The 15,614-nt window shown below is 41.4% G+C and overlaps 1 protein-coding gene across 2 annotated transcripts; it reads right to left on the minus strand.

Moving 5' to 3' along the window:
• Window positions 1-10,679: 10,679 nt before the first annotated feature.
• LOC111883385 (uncharacterized) lies at window positions 10,680-13,784 on the minus strand. 2 transcript variants are annotated; one of them, XM_023879710.2, is made up of 5 exons: window positions 13,584-13,784; window positions 12,631-13,119; window positions 12,331-12,462; window positions 11,665-12,233; window positions 10,680-11,417 (listed from the first exon to the last, which is right to left on the minus strand). In XM_023879710.2, exons 1-5 carry the CDS (start codon window positions 13,699-13,701, stop codon window positions 10,722-10,724), a joined length of 2,004 nt encoding a protein of 667 aa, XP_023735478.1. In that variant the 5' UTR covers window positions 13,702-13,784; the 3' UTR covers window positions 10,680-10,721. The 2 variants fall into 2 exon arrangements, with proteins under 2 accessions (XP_023735478.1, XP_023735479.1); XM_023879711.2 differs by having other exon boundaries at window positions 12,631-13,160; window positions 13,584-13,719.
• Window positions 13,785-15,614: the final 1,830 nt, after the last annotated feature.

Below are 15,614 nucleotides of genomic sequence, written 5' to 3' on the forward strand. Positions count from 1 at the left end.
TTAAGGGTGGATTGGTCAATTTACCCTTGGAAGGGTTTTGTGCTAGCCTAATGTTTATTTGTGCTATGTTGGCTAGTTCGGGATTTTCGGTGAGGCGGTGATTCGGGAATCTGCTTCTTCAGTTCAGAGTTTCGGCAGTGGCGAGGTGGATTGAAGGCCCCGTGCGGGCTGACCAATCACACTGCAGACTCGATATATATGGCTAGATTCGGAGGGTGGACCAGGTGGACTGTTGGCCGGAGCGGCGGACCAGTCACACAGTAGACCCGAAATGCATGGCTGTTCTATGATCGGATATGATATGGCATGTTATGCGTGTATGGTATATGTGGTTGGTATTTTGGGGATATCTCACTAAGCTTTCGGGCTTACAATTGTTGTTTAATGTTTTTCAGGTTCTTCTGGAGACCGTGGCAAGGCGAAGGCGTGATCGTACCGCTCCTCATGTTTATGTTGTGATGTGATTCTGGGAATACTCTAAACAAATTGTATTGAAAACCTAATTGTAATAATTTAATGAAATCGGGTTGTTTTTGAAAAATTTAAATTGGTTGGAATTTTTCGGTCGTTACAAGTTGGTATCAGATCGTTGGTTTGAGTGAATTGGAGGAACACTCGTGTGACTTCAGTCTCAAATCGAGGAGGGTTTTCAAAAGAGAATTTAAAATGGTTTTCAAAATGAGTAAAAGGAGGACGCGGAGGTACGATCAGCCGGAGCCAGTAAGTAACCCCCAAAATACCATACATGATATTGTTTTTGAGCTTTGATAGAACAGCATGCTAGTATTATGCTAGGGATCTTCAGGATTCATGATATATGATGTCTGTTAGCCTAGGGTTTCCTTGTGGGATATTTCCAGTGTTCCTCTAGTAGTGAGGCTTGAGTGCTTGTTTTGTATGTTTTCACTAGGGTGTTGTGGTAGTACTTCATACAAATATGGGTAGGTGTGGAAGGTAGTATGGGCCCTTACTATTGAAAGCACAGGACCCATACGCGTATCAGGGAAACCATGACCTCTAGGGTTGGGTTGTGAGTTGGTTCCCGGGTTAGTGGGAAGTATCTGAGATTTTGTGGTGTTTTTCAGTATCGAGATTCCGAGGCATGCTGGGAGTGGATCCGGGTCAGGACCGGGAGCAGGAGAGGGAGTTCCGGGCGGTTCAGTACTGCCCGAGGTATTTGGTCACATGAGCACGTGCGAGTTGGATGTGAGGATTCGCGAGATCCTGCATGATGACGTTGTTGAGTTGTTCCGGGCTGAGTTGTCGGAACTGTTTGGGTCGATCAAGACCGCGATGGTTGAGTATTTTGATGAGCGCTATGCAGCTCTCACAGAGGCGGCTTCCGCGGCGGCTACAGCGGCTGTAGCAGCGGCAGGGGGAGGAGCTGGTCGGGGTTTTCAGTATCGGGACTTCGATAATACGAAGCCTCCCACCTTTGATGGAGTTCAGGACCCGATTGTTGCTATGAGATGGTTTTCGGACGTGGAGGGGTGTTTCTTCACGTGTTTCATGCCCTGCTGATCAGAGGATGAGGTGTGCTCTGAACCTGTTGAGGCTCGGGGCGAAGGATTGGTGGAGATTGACCACGGGGTCATATTCGGATGCACAGAGGGCTACGGTTTCATGGGATCAGTTCAGAGCAGCCATGCTTGTGGGAAGTGTGGGATGGGTCACACCGGAGTTTGTAGATCCGGTGGTGCATGCCGTAAGTGCGGAAAGGAGGGGTACTATGCGAGGGATTGTCGTCAGTCAGCACCGGTTCGGGATTTGAGGAGGTCAGAGCAGTGCCGGATGTAGCTGCAGGTATGTTTCTTTCTTGATATCCTGTTATCTTGTGATTATTGTGGAGTATTGTTTATCTGCTAGTCTCGTTTTTCCTTGAGGGTTTGGTATGGTTATGGGTTTAGTATTGGGAATTTCATTGGTTATCATTCATGGGGGTGATTAGTGGAAATCTGGTGTCTGGTTTGAATGTCGGGTAGCATATGTAGTCTGAGGAGGGGTTAGTTGAAGATCGAGTTTCGTTCGAGCTCGGTATGATCAGTGTTGATATGTGATTTTGTGAAGGTTGCTCGTGCTTGCGGGACGTAGTTCGCGTGTAAGTGATTGTGTTGTGTAAGGTTGTTGAGGGAAGTCGATGATGGCGACCGGTGATTGATAGTCAGTGCTATAAGTGGGGGAGAATTGGAAAATTCTCTGGAAGATCGATGAGCATGTGAGGTTGTTTAGCTGTCTAGGATTCAGCAGAGTTCTGTCAGCTAAGAGCGTAGGTTGGTATGAGTAAGTGGCAGGCATGCGGGGTGGGATACAGACCAAGGGTACTTGATTGTGGAGGGCCTGGGATCAGGCCGGGATTCAGTTTGTGTGATGGAAATAGAGTTCGGAACCCCTAGAGGGCTAGAACAGTATGCATAGGAGGATTTCCCGGAGAGATAACTCGGAATGATGAATGCTAGTTGAGCGGTCCGGATAGACTGAAGGCTGGTAGGCGTACCAATCAGGTTGAAGGCTCGGAGGACGGTCCAGCCAGACTGAAGGCCCTGGAGGGTGGTCCAGATTGGCTGAAGGTTCTGAGAGTGATCCAGATTGGCTGAAGGCCTGGTAAGGCGGTCCAGTCATGCTGAAGACTCTGCAGGTATTGTTAGATCGGTTCGAGGAAATGGGTTGAGTATGTCGCGATGTGTTAGCATTAGAGGGTCTGGCCCCGGGTATTGATCTTGATTAGTGGAGATGGTGCATGGACTCGAGGGTCCTTGTGAGTAGATTCAGAGCATGTGTGTGGCATGGATAGCGGTTATGCTATAAAGGAGTGGTGTAGCGCTGGGCGAGCACTGTGGCACTTGTCGTAGTGACAAGGCAGCCAAGTGGATTTCCTTGGTAAGGAAAGAGAGAGGAATGTAGCTCCGAGAGGGAGTGTAAGTTCACGGAAGTGAAAGCAGCAGCGCAGAGATATGATTGGAGTGGTCCAATTATGGTCATTGAGTAGCGTGTTGCGGCAGTGGTATGGGATCACATCCGGATTGGGTGTCTGCTGAGGTCGCGGAAGGAATTCCGCGGGTGTAGAGCCAAGAGGCTCGGAAGGGATGCAGGAATGGAGTCTTGGACTCCCAGTTTGATTCTGATCAAGGAATTGTGGATGTAGTGGTGGTTCATCCTAGGGGGATGATTGGAGGTGTCGTCAGTGTGACGGGTTTTCCTAACCCGAGGGTGCTAGAGCTAGTGCAGCATGTGCATGCGATTGCAAGAGGAGAACTCATGGGAATTGCTCTGAGGCTGAAGAATGTGTCATTCTGTCAGCATGGGATGGATAGAGTTGGACTCGGATCGGGAACCCGGTGGTTCAGGGTTATATCTAGCTTGTAAGAGTCAAGTGATTGTTGTGATCAGGATCGAGAAAAGTGCCATGGAGTGGTACTCGGTTGATAAGTGTAGAATCGGATAAGTGTGGTTATCAAAGGGTGAAGCCGGTGGCCGGCTTGAGGCGGTAGTCAGGACACCGCTAGAAAGGAGAAAGTGAGTTTCGAGTTTCGATGGTTGCGTCTTGAGGAACCAGGTTTGGTTAATGCCAGGTGGTGCGTGGCGGGAGAAGTTCTGGAGTAGGGATGCCGAAGACTTCGAGGGTGAAGCCTAATCTAAGTGGGGGAGAATTGTAACGCCCCGTTCCTAAGAGTAGTTAATTGTGAGTCCCCGGGATTTAAGAGGAAAGGTATTTTGGTCATCTTGTGGGAAAAGTGGAAAAGAGGGCCAAATATGAAATTTGGGGACACGTCGAGTACGCCCAGCATAAGCTGGGATTACGCCCAGCGTAAGGGCGTAAGTGGACGCGGGTGCAAGGTTGAGTACGCCCAGCGTACTAGAGGTATGCCCAGCGTACTCTCAGAGTTCTAAAACCCTAAAATTAGGGTCAGCCACTATATAAGGAACATGTTGGTGCATACCCTAGACTCCATAAGCACTCTCTTAACCTTAGAAACCCTAGATAGCCGTTCCACCTCCATTGTTGGGTGTGTTTGGCCTTGAAAAACTTATTTTGACAAAGGAGACGCTAGAAGAAGAAAGTGGAAGTTGTCAAAGAAGGAGTGGAGTGGCTGGAGCTTGTAGATTTGGAAAGATATCATCCTTTGGAGCATATCTGAGGTATAAAGCTTCTTGCTTGTCATTTATATTGCATAGATCTAAGTGTTGTGAAGTTTTGACATCATTCTTGTCCCAAAAGTCCTCATCTTGATGCATGTTTTGAGTTGGTCGAGATTATCTGTCCTTTCAGATCTTTGGAGAGGTCTTGAGTGAGAAAAATGAGGTCCCAAGGGCTGTGGTTGTTCCATGTGTGAGATATGTAGGTCTTAATAGATTAAGAGCTTGGATTAAGAGCTTTATGGACGCCCCAAGTGATAAAGTTTGAGACTTTATGAATCTTAGGAATATTTGGCCTAAGGATCTGAAGTTTGGGCTTAAGAGCTTAAGCCATTAAGAAGTTATGAGGACTTAATGAGCAGCGAAGTTACGCCCCGCGTAACATAGAGGTACGCCCCGTGTAGCGGGTCAGTGCCCCGATCCCCAGTTGCGAATCAGTGTGTACGCCCAGCATACCAGGGAGGGTACGCCCAGCGTACTCCCTCTGTTGGGTTTTTCATTTTGGGCCTTAGGGATTGGGCTGTTATTGGGTTGCTGGATTTTGGGTCGTGACTGGACATTATGGATAGAGTATTGTGGGCCCATTGGTTGTTATGGATCATGGGTCTAGGCCAATTTGGTGAGTTGGGCCCAATTTAGTAAATTGGGCCAATAGTGGGCTTTGCTTCGGACTTTTGGACTTTGGGCCATTAATGGGCTTGAGAGCTTATTCGGTGTTGGGCCGAAATAAGTTAAGGGTGGATTGGTCAATTTACCCTTGGAAGGGTTTTGTGCTAGCCTAATGTTTATTTGTGTTATGTTGGCTAGTTCGGGATTTTCGGTGAGGCGGTGATTCGGGAATCTACTTCTTCAGTTCAGAGTTTCGGCAGTGGCGAGGTGATTTATCCTCACTATATCAACAGGGTCTAAGGCACCAAGGGCGGCCCTTTATCGGATTGAGATCCGGGTATTTGTTGTTATGTTATTACTTTGATATGTTTGCATCCTGGTAGTTAGGATGGTATATGTTAGAGACCTGGTTGAGGTCGGTATCCTGTTATGTAGGGTGATGCTATGCTAGTGACCGGTTAGGTCGGTATCCTGGATAGGATGATGATATGCTATGTGATCTGCTTGATGGGCGTGTTGACTATGAATTGTTATATGATTGTATGTTTATGTGCACATGGTTGTTTGGATTGGAGTTGGGTTGAGGCAGGTCCTGCTTTGTGCTGTAGGCCAAGATACCCAGGGCGGAACGGTTGTCCCGAAGGCCCAGCGAGGGGTCCAGATAGGCTGTAGGCCCCAAGAGGGCGGACCAGACGTGCCGAGGCTTGGAGAGTGGACCAGACCGACTGAAGGCCCGGTGCGGGCGGACCAGTCATACTGTAGACTCAGAGAGTGGACCAGGTGGATTGAAGGCCCGGTGCAGGCAGACCAATCACACTGCAGACTCGATATATATGGCCAGATTCGGAGGGTGGACCAAGTGGACTGTTGGCCGGAGCGGCGGACCAGTCACACAGTAGACCCGAAGTGCATGGCTGTTCTGTGATCGGATATGATATGGCATGTTATGCGTGTATGGTATATGTGGTTGGTATTTTGGGGATATCTCACTAAGCTTTCGGGCTTACAATTGTGGTTTAATGTTTTTCAGGTTCTTCTGGAGACCGTGGCAAGGCGAAGGCGTGATCGTACCGCTCCTCATGTTTATGTTGTGATGTGATTCTGGGAATACTCTAAACAAATTGTATTGTAAACCTAATTGTAATAATTTAATGAAATCGGGTTGTTTTTGAAAATTTTAAATTGGTTGGAATTTTTCGGTCGTTACACCTGGAGTTTGGGCTTCATGCAATAGAGTCTTGGACAAGCGAAGTGTATATATGTGCTTTGGGGCCCTTGGGTTGGGCTTGCCTTTTTGTTTGGGAATTGGGCCGTGTGTAGGCCCATTTATTATTGGGCCTTTGTGGGCCCAGTGGGTTAGGACATTGATGGGCTGGTAGGTGGTCTACCTTTAGACCTAATAAGTGAGAGGATGGACTTAGTTTCTAATTGAGATAATTGCGAGTTTGGCACAGAGAAAGAGGCTGGTGCGTATCAACAGTGTCTATAGGAGCTGTTCATAATCTGAAGTGAGTCTTCTCACTATACTTTACCTTGAGTGGTAGTTATGTGTGACCGGAAGGTCTTATGTGCTTACATTGAGTATTATGTTATCCTGTTGTATGTGACATGCTATGCATTATGTCTTTGTGATTTATGTTATGCGGAGTTTATAGACCGGACCGGAGGGTCCAACGATTCATGAAGCCGGAAGGCTCAAGCAGAACGGACCGAAGGGTCCAACGAGCTTAGGACCGGAAGGTCCACAGAGTTAGGGCCAGAGGGTCCAGAGAGTTAGGACCGGAAGGTCTATAGAGTTAGGGCCAGAGGGTCCACAGAGTTATAGCCTCGAGTGGCTAATATGTATTGTATGTGGTATTTTGGGGAACTCGGTAAGCTTCGTGCTTACCGTGTTATGTGACATGTGTTTCAGGTTTCTCAGGATAGCAGGACGGCACCGGTTTGGTTGTACACACCAGAGGAAGAGTTATGTTTTGAGGATCCTGGATTGTTAAATTAATCAAATATGGAGTTATGTTTTGAAAATTGAACAAATGAGATTGTTATACAAAGTATCATGAAAATTATGCATTTTAGAAATGAAAATTTTGTTTTAAATTTTCATGTCGTTACAAGTTGGCATCAGAGCCTTGGTTTGAGGGATTCGGATGCACCTTCGGGTATATCTGGACTCAAACTGAGGAATTGAGGAAAATTTTCAAAATAAATGATTTTCTAAAACGAGCAAGAGTTTCTAAGAGAAAACGAGAAAAAGCAGTGTGTACAATCAGCCAGAGCCCGAACGGTGATTTCCCAAAATACCCCTACCTTATGTGTTATGAGATATTATGAGATATTATGCATGATAGAGATAGGCTAGGTATTTCATATTTTAGGACTAGAGTGGCCTGATTTGTGATGCCTTAGCCTAGGAGTTGCTGTTATTTGTGATGCGCTTTCGAGTATATGTTGAGTAAGAGTATCCAGCGGGAATCCTTGTAGAGAGGAATTTGAGTAGAGGAGTAATCTAGGAGGGATACCTAGATGAGCATTTGTGGAGCCTACCGAGAGAGTAGTTAGATACCCGCGGGGGTAGAGTTGCAGGGTTCGGTGACATCTTTTGAGTATGAGCAGAGCAAGTGGAGTTATCACCTAGAGCGGGTTATATGTGTTTATTCGATGCTCGAATGCTGCTTGCTTCGTGCTTTGTGGAACTCCCGGTGATGGGAGTCATCTACCAAGTGAATGTGACGATATTCAGGAGGTAGATGACTGGCATCATAAGGAGTTTCTCAGCAGTTGATGGCGGAGAAGTGTGAGGACCTAGGAAGAGCCTGGGAAGTGACCTTAGTCAGATGAGTAACCTAACAGAATAGAGCATTTCGCTGGGGAGCGAGCACGTGTATTGAGACTGGTGATGAGAAGGTTGAGCAGCTACTTAGGGAATCTAGGATGGTCCATGTAGAGAGTATGGGTAGATGTGGCAGGTAGTATGGGCCCGTACTACTAAAAGCAAAGGACCCATACTCGATGAAAGGAGTATTCCAGAGGTTGTAAGTAGCAGATTGAGAGGTGATGTCATGGTTCGAGTACCATGATTGGTAGCAGATTGAGAGGTAATGTCATGGTTCGAGTACCATGATTGGTAGCAGATCGAGGGGTGATGTCATGGTTCGAGTACCATGATTGGAAGCAGATCGAGAGTTGATGTCATGGTTTGAGTACCATGATTAGTAGCAGATCGAGAGGTGATGTCATGGTTCGAGTACCATGATTGGTAGCAGATCGAGAGGTGATGTCATGGATCGAGTACCATGATTTGTAGCAGATCGAGAGGCGATGCCATGGTTCGAGTACTATGATTTGAGTCGGGTTGAGAAGAGAGGACATGGTTCGAGTGCCATGATATGTGGCGGTTAGTGCTTCTGGTTTTACCGGTTATTCCATGGAGATTATCTAGACCGAGGTCGGATGTAGAGGGGTGTGGGGCCCGAAGGCCAGGATGAACAAGTTTTAGTGGAGCATCCCTTGAGAGGGGAATCGAGTTAGCTCCGAAGAATTGTTAGTGATATGCTAGTGGAGACGCAAGACTCATGGTTGAGCAGGGATGGTGCGTTATGGAAGAATACGATTTGAGCTGGGCGACCGGCCGATAGTGGAGATGTCACTTTCTGTGACCCGAAGGGTGCTATTCCCGTTTCCTGTGGGAGACGTAAGAGGTGTCGAGATCTCGGTTTCTGAGCTAGGGAGTGAGACTTGTGGGATTGCACTGGTGGAGATCTTTAATCAGAGTATTTGTCGGTAGGTTTGTCGCGAGGTAAACATATAGCTTGATCAGGTCGTCAGTGGGGACTGAGATGGTCAGGGACCAGGATACACCCTATTTGAGTATGGTAGGGCATGTGTTAGCTACAGTGTCGGACGATCAAGAGGAGTATATCAGGGGGTGACTCTTATTGTCTTTGACGGGTATCCAGAGTGGAAATGAGGGTTCTGCTCTTATGATAAGGGACGTGATGGGGCATTGGTTGAGGAGTCAAAGGAGGAGGAGAATGATAGTCTATTATTTCCAGACTAAGAGTCAGGGTTAGTACTGGACAATTGGGAGGTCCGGTGATGGAATGGTATGAGATTCTGAATGACTAAGAGGCCGTCATGATGGGAAGTTCTGAGGATTTCATACGAGATTCAGGGTTTTAGAGTTGCTTGACCTCTGTCAGAGAGATCATCGAGCGTTATGTAGCACCTTACGGGATTAGGTGCGATGTTACTGGTGGAGACAGTCTGTGGGATAGAGTGTTGGTGCACCAATTGGTGATGGTTCGAACCCTAAGTATGGGAGGACCGGGTATTTTGTCGGGGAATTCTATGTCTTACGAAAATGTTATTTTTGACAAAATTACACAATTTGTGATGATCATTGGTTCTAGTAGCCTCCTCTTCAATCCGCTTTGTGACATAGTCAACAACTACTAGAGTACACAAATTTCCAAAAGATATGGAAATGAATTCATGAAGTCAATTCACGACACATCAAAATTTTCAACCACAAGAATAGGGTTTAAAGGCATTTGGTCTCTCTTTAAGACCCACTCCCTCCAAGTTGTTGGCATTTTAAGTAGGATTTAACAAACACATATGCATCATGAAAAATTATAGGCCAAAAGAAGCTTGAATCAAAAACTCAGTACTCGTCTTTTGAGCACTAAAATTCCCTCCGCACATGTATAGATGACAATGAGCCAATAAATATGAAATTTCATGATTAAGAACATATCTCCAGATTATTTAATATGATCAAATTTTGAATAAGTATGAATTGTCCCAAATACATCGCTTTGCTTGCAACAAGAAATGTTTCATCTTTTGTTTCTTCCAATGCCATGACATCTTTCTAGTATCCAAATAATTCATAATGTTAGCAAACCAAGGTAATCCATTAATATTTAATAATTGTTCTTTCCGCTTATCCCTAATTTCTTCCTTGAAGTTGTTTGATATATAAATGGGAGTCTAGATGAGTGATCAACTACTACACTATTACTTCCTTTTTTATGTTGAATTTAGGTCAAATTCTTGTAATAGCAAGATCCATCTAATAAGCCTAGGTTTATCGTCTTTCTTTTGCATGAGATGTCGTAAAGCACTACGATTTGAAAAAACAATGATCTTTGTCTATAGCAAAGGCAACCCTAACAACTCTTTTTGTCTTTGTATAATTTACTTGTGCATCAGAAAAAGTTTTGCTAACATAAGAGATTACAACAAGTTTTTTATTCACTTGTGCACAACATCAACCACATAATCACATATAATTTCAAAAGGTTATCACCAATTGGGTGATCGCAATATTGATGCTTGGGAAAACCGCCCCTTTAAATTTTGAAAAGCCTTCATGCACTATTATTCATCAAAACAAATTTGGTTCGTCTTTTAGAGGCATACTACATGGACGTTTTGATTTTTTTTTTTTCATTTAGGCCCAATGGTAAGGCACAAAGCCAAACGCAAGGACATGGGTGAAGCCAAACATTCAGATGACATAAAAGTAATGAAGTCGAAGATCGCAGACCTAAATGAAAAATAAAGCAAATAGTTCGATTTCTTTCAAAAAAAAGAGCATACGAAGTAAAAACTTGTGACATTAGGCAAGATACAAGTCACTACACCCAACACAACATGGCTTTAGCGATAAAAATTAAAATTGAAAATATATATACATATATATATATATATATATATATATATATATATATATATATATAACATGTAGTTTTTTTGCTTTCATTGTTTAAATAAATTAAAAAGTAAATGTGGCATGCAATTGCGACCATTCCTTGTGTGACAAAATAATAAAAATGTGGTAAACTTGAGGTGTAACTACAAATGGGTTATGCCATGTGACATAGTTGGGTCTCAATCTCATGTTATGGAATGAAATAAATAGAACGACAAACTAGGACACATTCGGAATGATATTACAACAGGAATTGTTAAACTTACAACAATTTCATTATCTTTGAGGTACAACTTGAAACGAAAGGGAATGTAAATGGGAACCAACGACGAGAGTTAGAGTTGGAGTTTTCATAGTAAAGAACATGTTTCTTGGGCCGAAAGAGGTGCCTGGAAGCATATGACGAGCGAGTAACATCTTTTAACAGAGGAAATTGCAACATAGCAAATAAGAGAAGTGGCATGGTAGCAAGAAGGGTAGCAAGAAGGGTTATCCATTTCATGTACAACACAAAGAAGCCAACACTAAGAGCAACCATCATGGTTGTTATGGAGAGGAAAAGTGTTGCCAGACCTAACATTAGCTTTATGGGTAACGATTCCAAAAAATCACGTTCTGCATAACGAGACGTGAGGATAGATAAGAACAAGAGGACTGAAGTTGATGATGAGAACAAAGATATGGTATCTGCTACTGCGAAAACTATAAAGGTTCCTTTTCGGTAAAAGTAAGGGACAACATCAGCCTGATTGTATCCCCCTGGCGCTGTAAAAGTTGCAGCAAACACTATGGTGGCAACAAGGGTGGCAACCACCATACATTGGCTAGCCTTATCTTTCATCCAATTCTCACCTTGTCTGACTAGCTCTTTGTGTTCCTCGGTAAATAACTCATGTGGTGTTAGACCTACTTTGTTCTTCTGTTTCCGATAAGAAGGTGGGATCATCTTCTCTACTTCCTACAACATAAACCGAGCATATCAATTTTATTTTATTGAGGTGACAACTATGCATGTCCATCATATAAGAATATATATATATTAAAAAAAGTAGGGGTTAAATGCAAAAATATAGCAATGTACTTTGTTATCTGCTATTTTTTGCATTTAGCCCAAAAAGTAATTTAAAAGGAAAAAGGAGATAATATAAATGAAAAAGAGAAAGATAATGTGCATGAGAACTTCAACCTAGAAGAGATTAATGTACCTTGAACCATAAAAGTTCCCGTTGCATCTGTAAAGCAACAACTCTCGACACATCCTCAAGTTGCTTTTTCTTGGCAGTCTTCCCAACTAAATGCAACATAGTGTTGTCATTTTCATCTTTGAGAGGAGTTATCAGATCCTTCATTGATCCTATCTCATACATCAGATTGTAGATACCCTCATGGCGATGTTTTACAGCAATGTGAAATATACTTTGATTTTTATCATTTACTTTCCATATCAGATCAGGATACTGACGGATAAGCTCAACTAAATATCTGGTATTCCCCATTTCTGCAGCAACAAATAGTATTCTAGAAGAATACTTTCTAACCGCATTCGGATTATTCCAAATTGTAGCAGCAGGCTCTTTAACCGTGTTCCATATTTCAACAGGCTTTTTCTCAATATCACCTTGCATAATGGGAGGAGGAGGATCAGGGGGCCCTCTCAGTATGTCATCAATTTCAATCTTACGCTTCTCAGATATATTCTTCCAAATGATCCTTAGTAACTCCAATGCTTTAGCTTTACTTTCTTTTTCAAAAGCTTGCAACTTTGGATGAATGACTGAAAATTTTTTAAGTAACACAAAAAGTCATGATATACATACCAGATATTTACAAGTAAAAAATGAATGATCAAGGAGTAAGGATGCTTTGTTTACCCCAATTGAAGGTTCTCTTGAAGATATCAGATTCTGTTTCAGCAAATACATCAGGCTTTCGAGCCAAAACTCCAAGCACACTTCCATTACTATCAAGTTCAGGGTGCTCTTTCACTATCTTGAGTGCAATATCTAAAAATGTTAAGGAAATCATTTGTGAGGAAAAACTGCTATCACAAAAGCAACAAAAATCCACACTTAAAACAATAACAACGAAAGCATAAAATAAAGCTCTTTTAGTACAGCTAAACTAATGATAAGACAACACAGAGAAAATGTAAAATAACTACATATGCTTACCAAACATATTATTCTCGACACATTGTAAAAGAAGACGACTATGGTGCTGAGGTGCCCAATTATTTCCACCCAAATTTTCATACAGATACTTCACCACCTCATAATTTCCATACAGGGCAGCCTTATACAGCGGAGTCATTCCTTCACTATCAGTGATTGCCACCAAGGCCCTGTTCTTTTCCGCCATAATCTTAACCATTTTAACATTTCCAGCTGTAGCTGCTAAACAGAGGGCAGTGTTGGAGCTGCTATTTTCAAGTTCCAGGTCCTTGTTTTCCATGTAAGTCAGCAGATGTTCCAAAAAATCTTCACTCTGTTTGGTGCTTTTGGCCGATGCAGCAATATGAAGCGCTGTATCCCCATTCCCAGTGATACTATACCTTACCAACTCTGGCTTTCTATCAAGAATCTCTTTAGCAGTCTTCCAATCACCTTTGATTGATGCTTCATATAAAGGGATACAAGTTTTCATGTAATCCTTTCTAGATCCTTTGAAGTATTACCAATCACAAAGTTAGCACCACATTCATCTACAGACAATTGCAATATTCTTTTAACTTTTCAACAAGATTAAACATCAATTCTAGTGCATACGCCCAATTTTAATCCTTTGATTTAGTTGTGAAGTAATACTTAAACATTATACATGAGAACTAAATAGCGATTTCATCTTTTTATGAAAACAACAATCTATCTCATGTCGAATTTTCTAGGAAAAAAAAACGAAGAACTGTTTGTTATCATTAAGAAAGGAAAGTTTCCCTGGGAACAGTATTGCACTCTTGATTTAAACCATTTTTACGCTAAATTTCTCAAAGGAGACTAGTGCTAACAGAAACGGAATGGTAAGTATAAACACTTTCTTCAACCATCCGCAAGCAGTTCACATGAATCACCTGTTTCCGTGTGATATGCAGTGTAAATAGCAGTAGTAAATGACTAGCAGAAATTACCATTGAGCATATCTGGACATGGTTTTGAGGTGACAGAAACTTTGAATTCCTCCTGCTGATGGTGGCTATAGGATTTGTCCTCGTTCATTGATGCTAATTGCGCAGCTGGTTGAGCCATACTATTGAAACCCTAATTGCTTGATGGAAAAATAAAATAAAAAATCAAAGGATTTGGTGCAAACGAGAAATATCTTTCGTCACCAAGCAATAAAAAGAAGGAATAAGGGTAAATTATTAATCTTTTAAAATAAGGATAAATTATTACTATCATTCCATATGTTATCATACATATCTCAAAAGCACGCTTAATTTTATTTTAAAAATTAATTTGGATAGTTTCTGAATATGTATTCTCTTGCATCCTTAGTCCTGTTAACATTAAATGACTATTTTATTTTTAATAATTTTATTTTTAATTTTATTTTGTTTATTTATTATTTTTAGATTAAAAAAAAACCTAGACAGCGACGGCAGCAAGAGGGATAGTCCAATTTTATTTTGTTTATTTATCATTTCACGTCTTAGGCTTTATTAGTTTAGATAATAGAAAATCAATCAATAAATAAATAATAAACAAATAAAAATAAATGAAAAAGGAAATGAAATGGCATAATTGTCATTTTATGTCTAGCAATGGGTGAAATCGTGCATATTTAAACTAAAGAGGGATGAAACATATACTTTTTAATGATATGATGGACGGTTCTAGTTAATTTTTTAAAATAGAGATTGAACGTGCCTTTTGGCACCTATACGACACATAATTCATGTAATTTACTCAAGGAATAATATCATTTTAACCCAAAAAAAAAATTTAACGATTATTTAAGTTTTTTTTTTTTGTTTTACATAGGTATAATGTGGACTTTGTGGGTGTCTGGGTAAGCTTAAAAAAAGAGTTTTTTAACTTCTTATCGGTTCTATACCGATATAAGTTAAAATGAATATTTTGATAGACTGTATTTAAACACAAAAAAAAATAACAAAAAAAAATCAAAACAAAACAAAAATTTTAAAAAAAAAAAAAAAAAAAAAAAAAAAAAACCCAACAAATGTGACAAGTTCATTTTCTCAATAATAACCTTTACACCAAAAAGAGAGTTCATTCATTTAATGTACAAATAAAACAAATATAACAAGTTAAATGGGCTAATATGACATTTTCCCATATTTTACCTCATTTTGTCTGCCTTGTCTTTAAATTTTTTTCATAAAAAGAACACGGTGAAACATTCTCACTCAATGGCTACATGACGCCAAGTATGCAAGTTGAGATGGGTTGGTGACCTAAGATATTTTTCTACTAGCCCACATATTTTACAAGAAAGTAAAAACCAAATAAACTCATGTGTTTTAGAAAAGGAGCTTTGACACATGAAAGATAGGTTTATGGCACTACATACGAGGATGCGATAGGTCATCATTGTGTGTGTGGGTGGGGTAGGGTAGTTCACCGGTGGCGCAAAGGCTCTCGTCGAAGGTTATCCAAAAAAGAAAAAAAATACAGAAGAAAATAACAAGCGTTAATGGTTCCTATTATCTCATATATTATCTTTACTGTAAATAGTGGCATTGTGACAACTACTAATCTTATGGGTTAATTTAAGGTATGGTGATCGGAATGACAACCTTTATTTGCCAGACTATTCACAATTTTGACGCATGAATTGATAGTTTCCGACAACCATAATTGTTTCCGGCCACCACTATTTTTGCCGAAAACGAAACTCTGATAAAGAAATTACATTTTAATACATTACAAGTAGCATTACTAGAGTAACATTCATCTCTTAACTTGCAATTCTATAATTCCGACACAATAGCATTCAAAGTTCTACAAATATCACAAAACTATCAGGATTCATAGAACCTTATTTTATAATTAAAAGAAAAACAAATATAATTATGACAGTGATGATGGAATCTCCGACCTCATCTTGTTTTTATGCACCGAGTAGTAGTAGCCTAAGGAGACAGGGGAGATAACGGATTGATGGTCAGGTTTACCAATAAAAATAATGCTTGCTCTGA

The sequence above is a fragment of the Lactuca sativa genome, chromosome 2, assembly GCF_002870075.4.
Source record: "Lactuca sativa cultivar Salinas chromosome 2, Lsat_Salinas_v11, whole genome shotgun sequence".
Lineage (NCBI taxonomy): Eukaryota > Viridiplantae > Streptophyta > Magnoliopsida > Asterales > Asteraceae > Lactuca > Lactuca sativa.

Excerpts from the sequence above, each read along its gene's own strand:
- LOC111883385 (XM_023879710.2), bottom strand. The coding sequence starts at position 13,701 with ATGGCTCAACCAGCTGCGCAATTAGCATCAATGAACGAGGACAAATCC. Across the intron at positions 13,120-13,583 it reads ATGTCCAGATATGCTCAATG|GATCTAGAAAGGATTACATG; the intron begins GTAATTTCTGCT and ends AATACTTCAAAG. Across the intron at positions 11,418-11,664 it reads GGGAACTTTTATGGTTCAAG|GAAGTAGAGAAGATGATCCC; the intron begins GTACATTAATCT and ends TTTATGTTGTAG.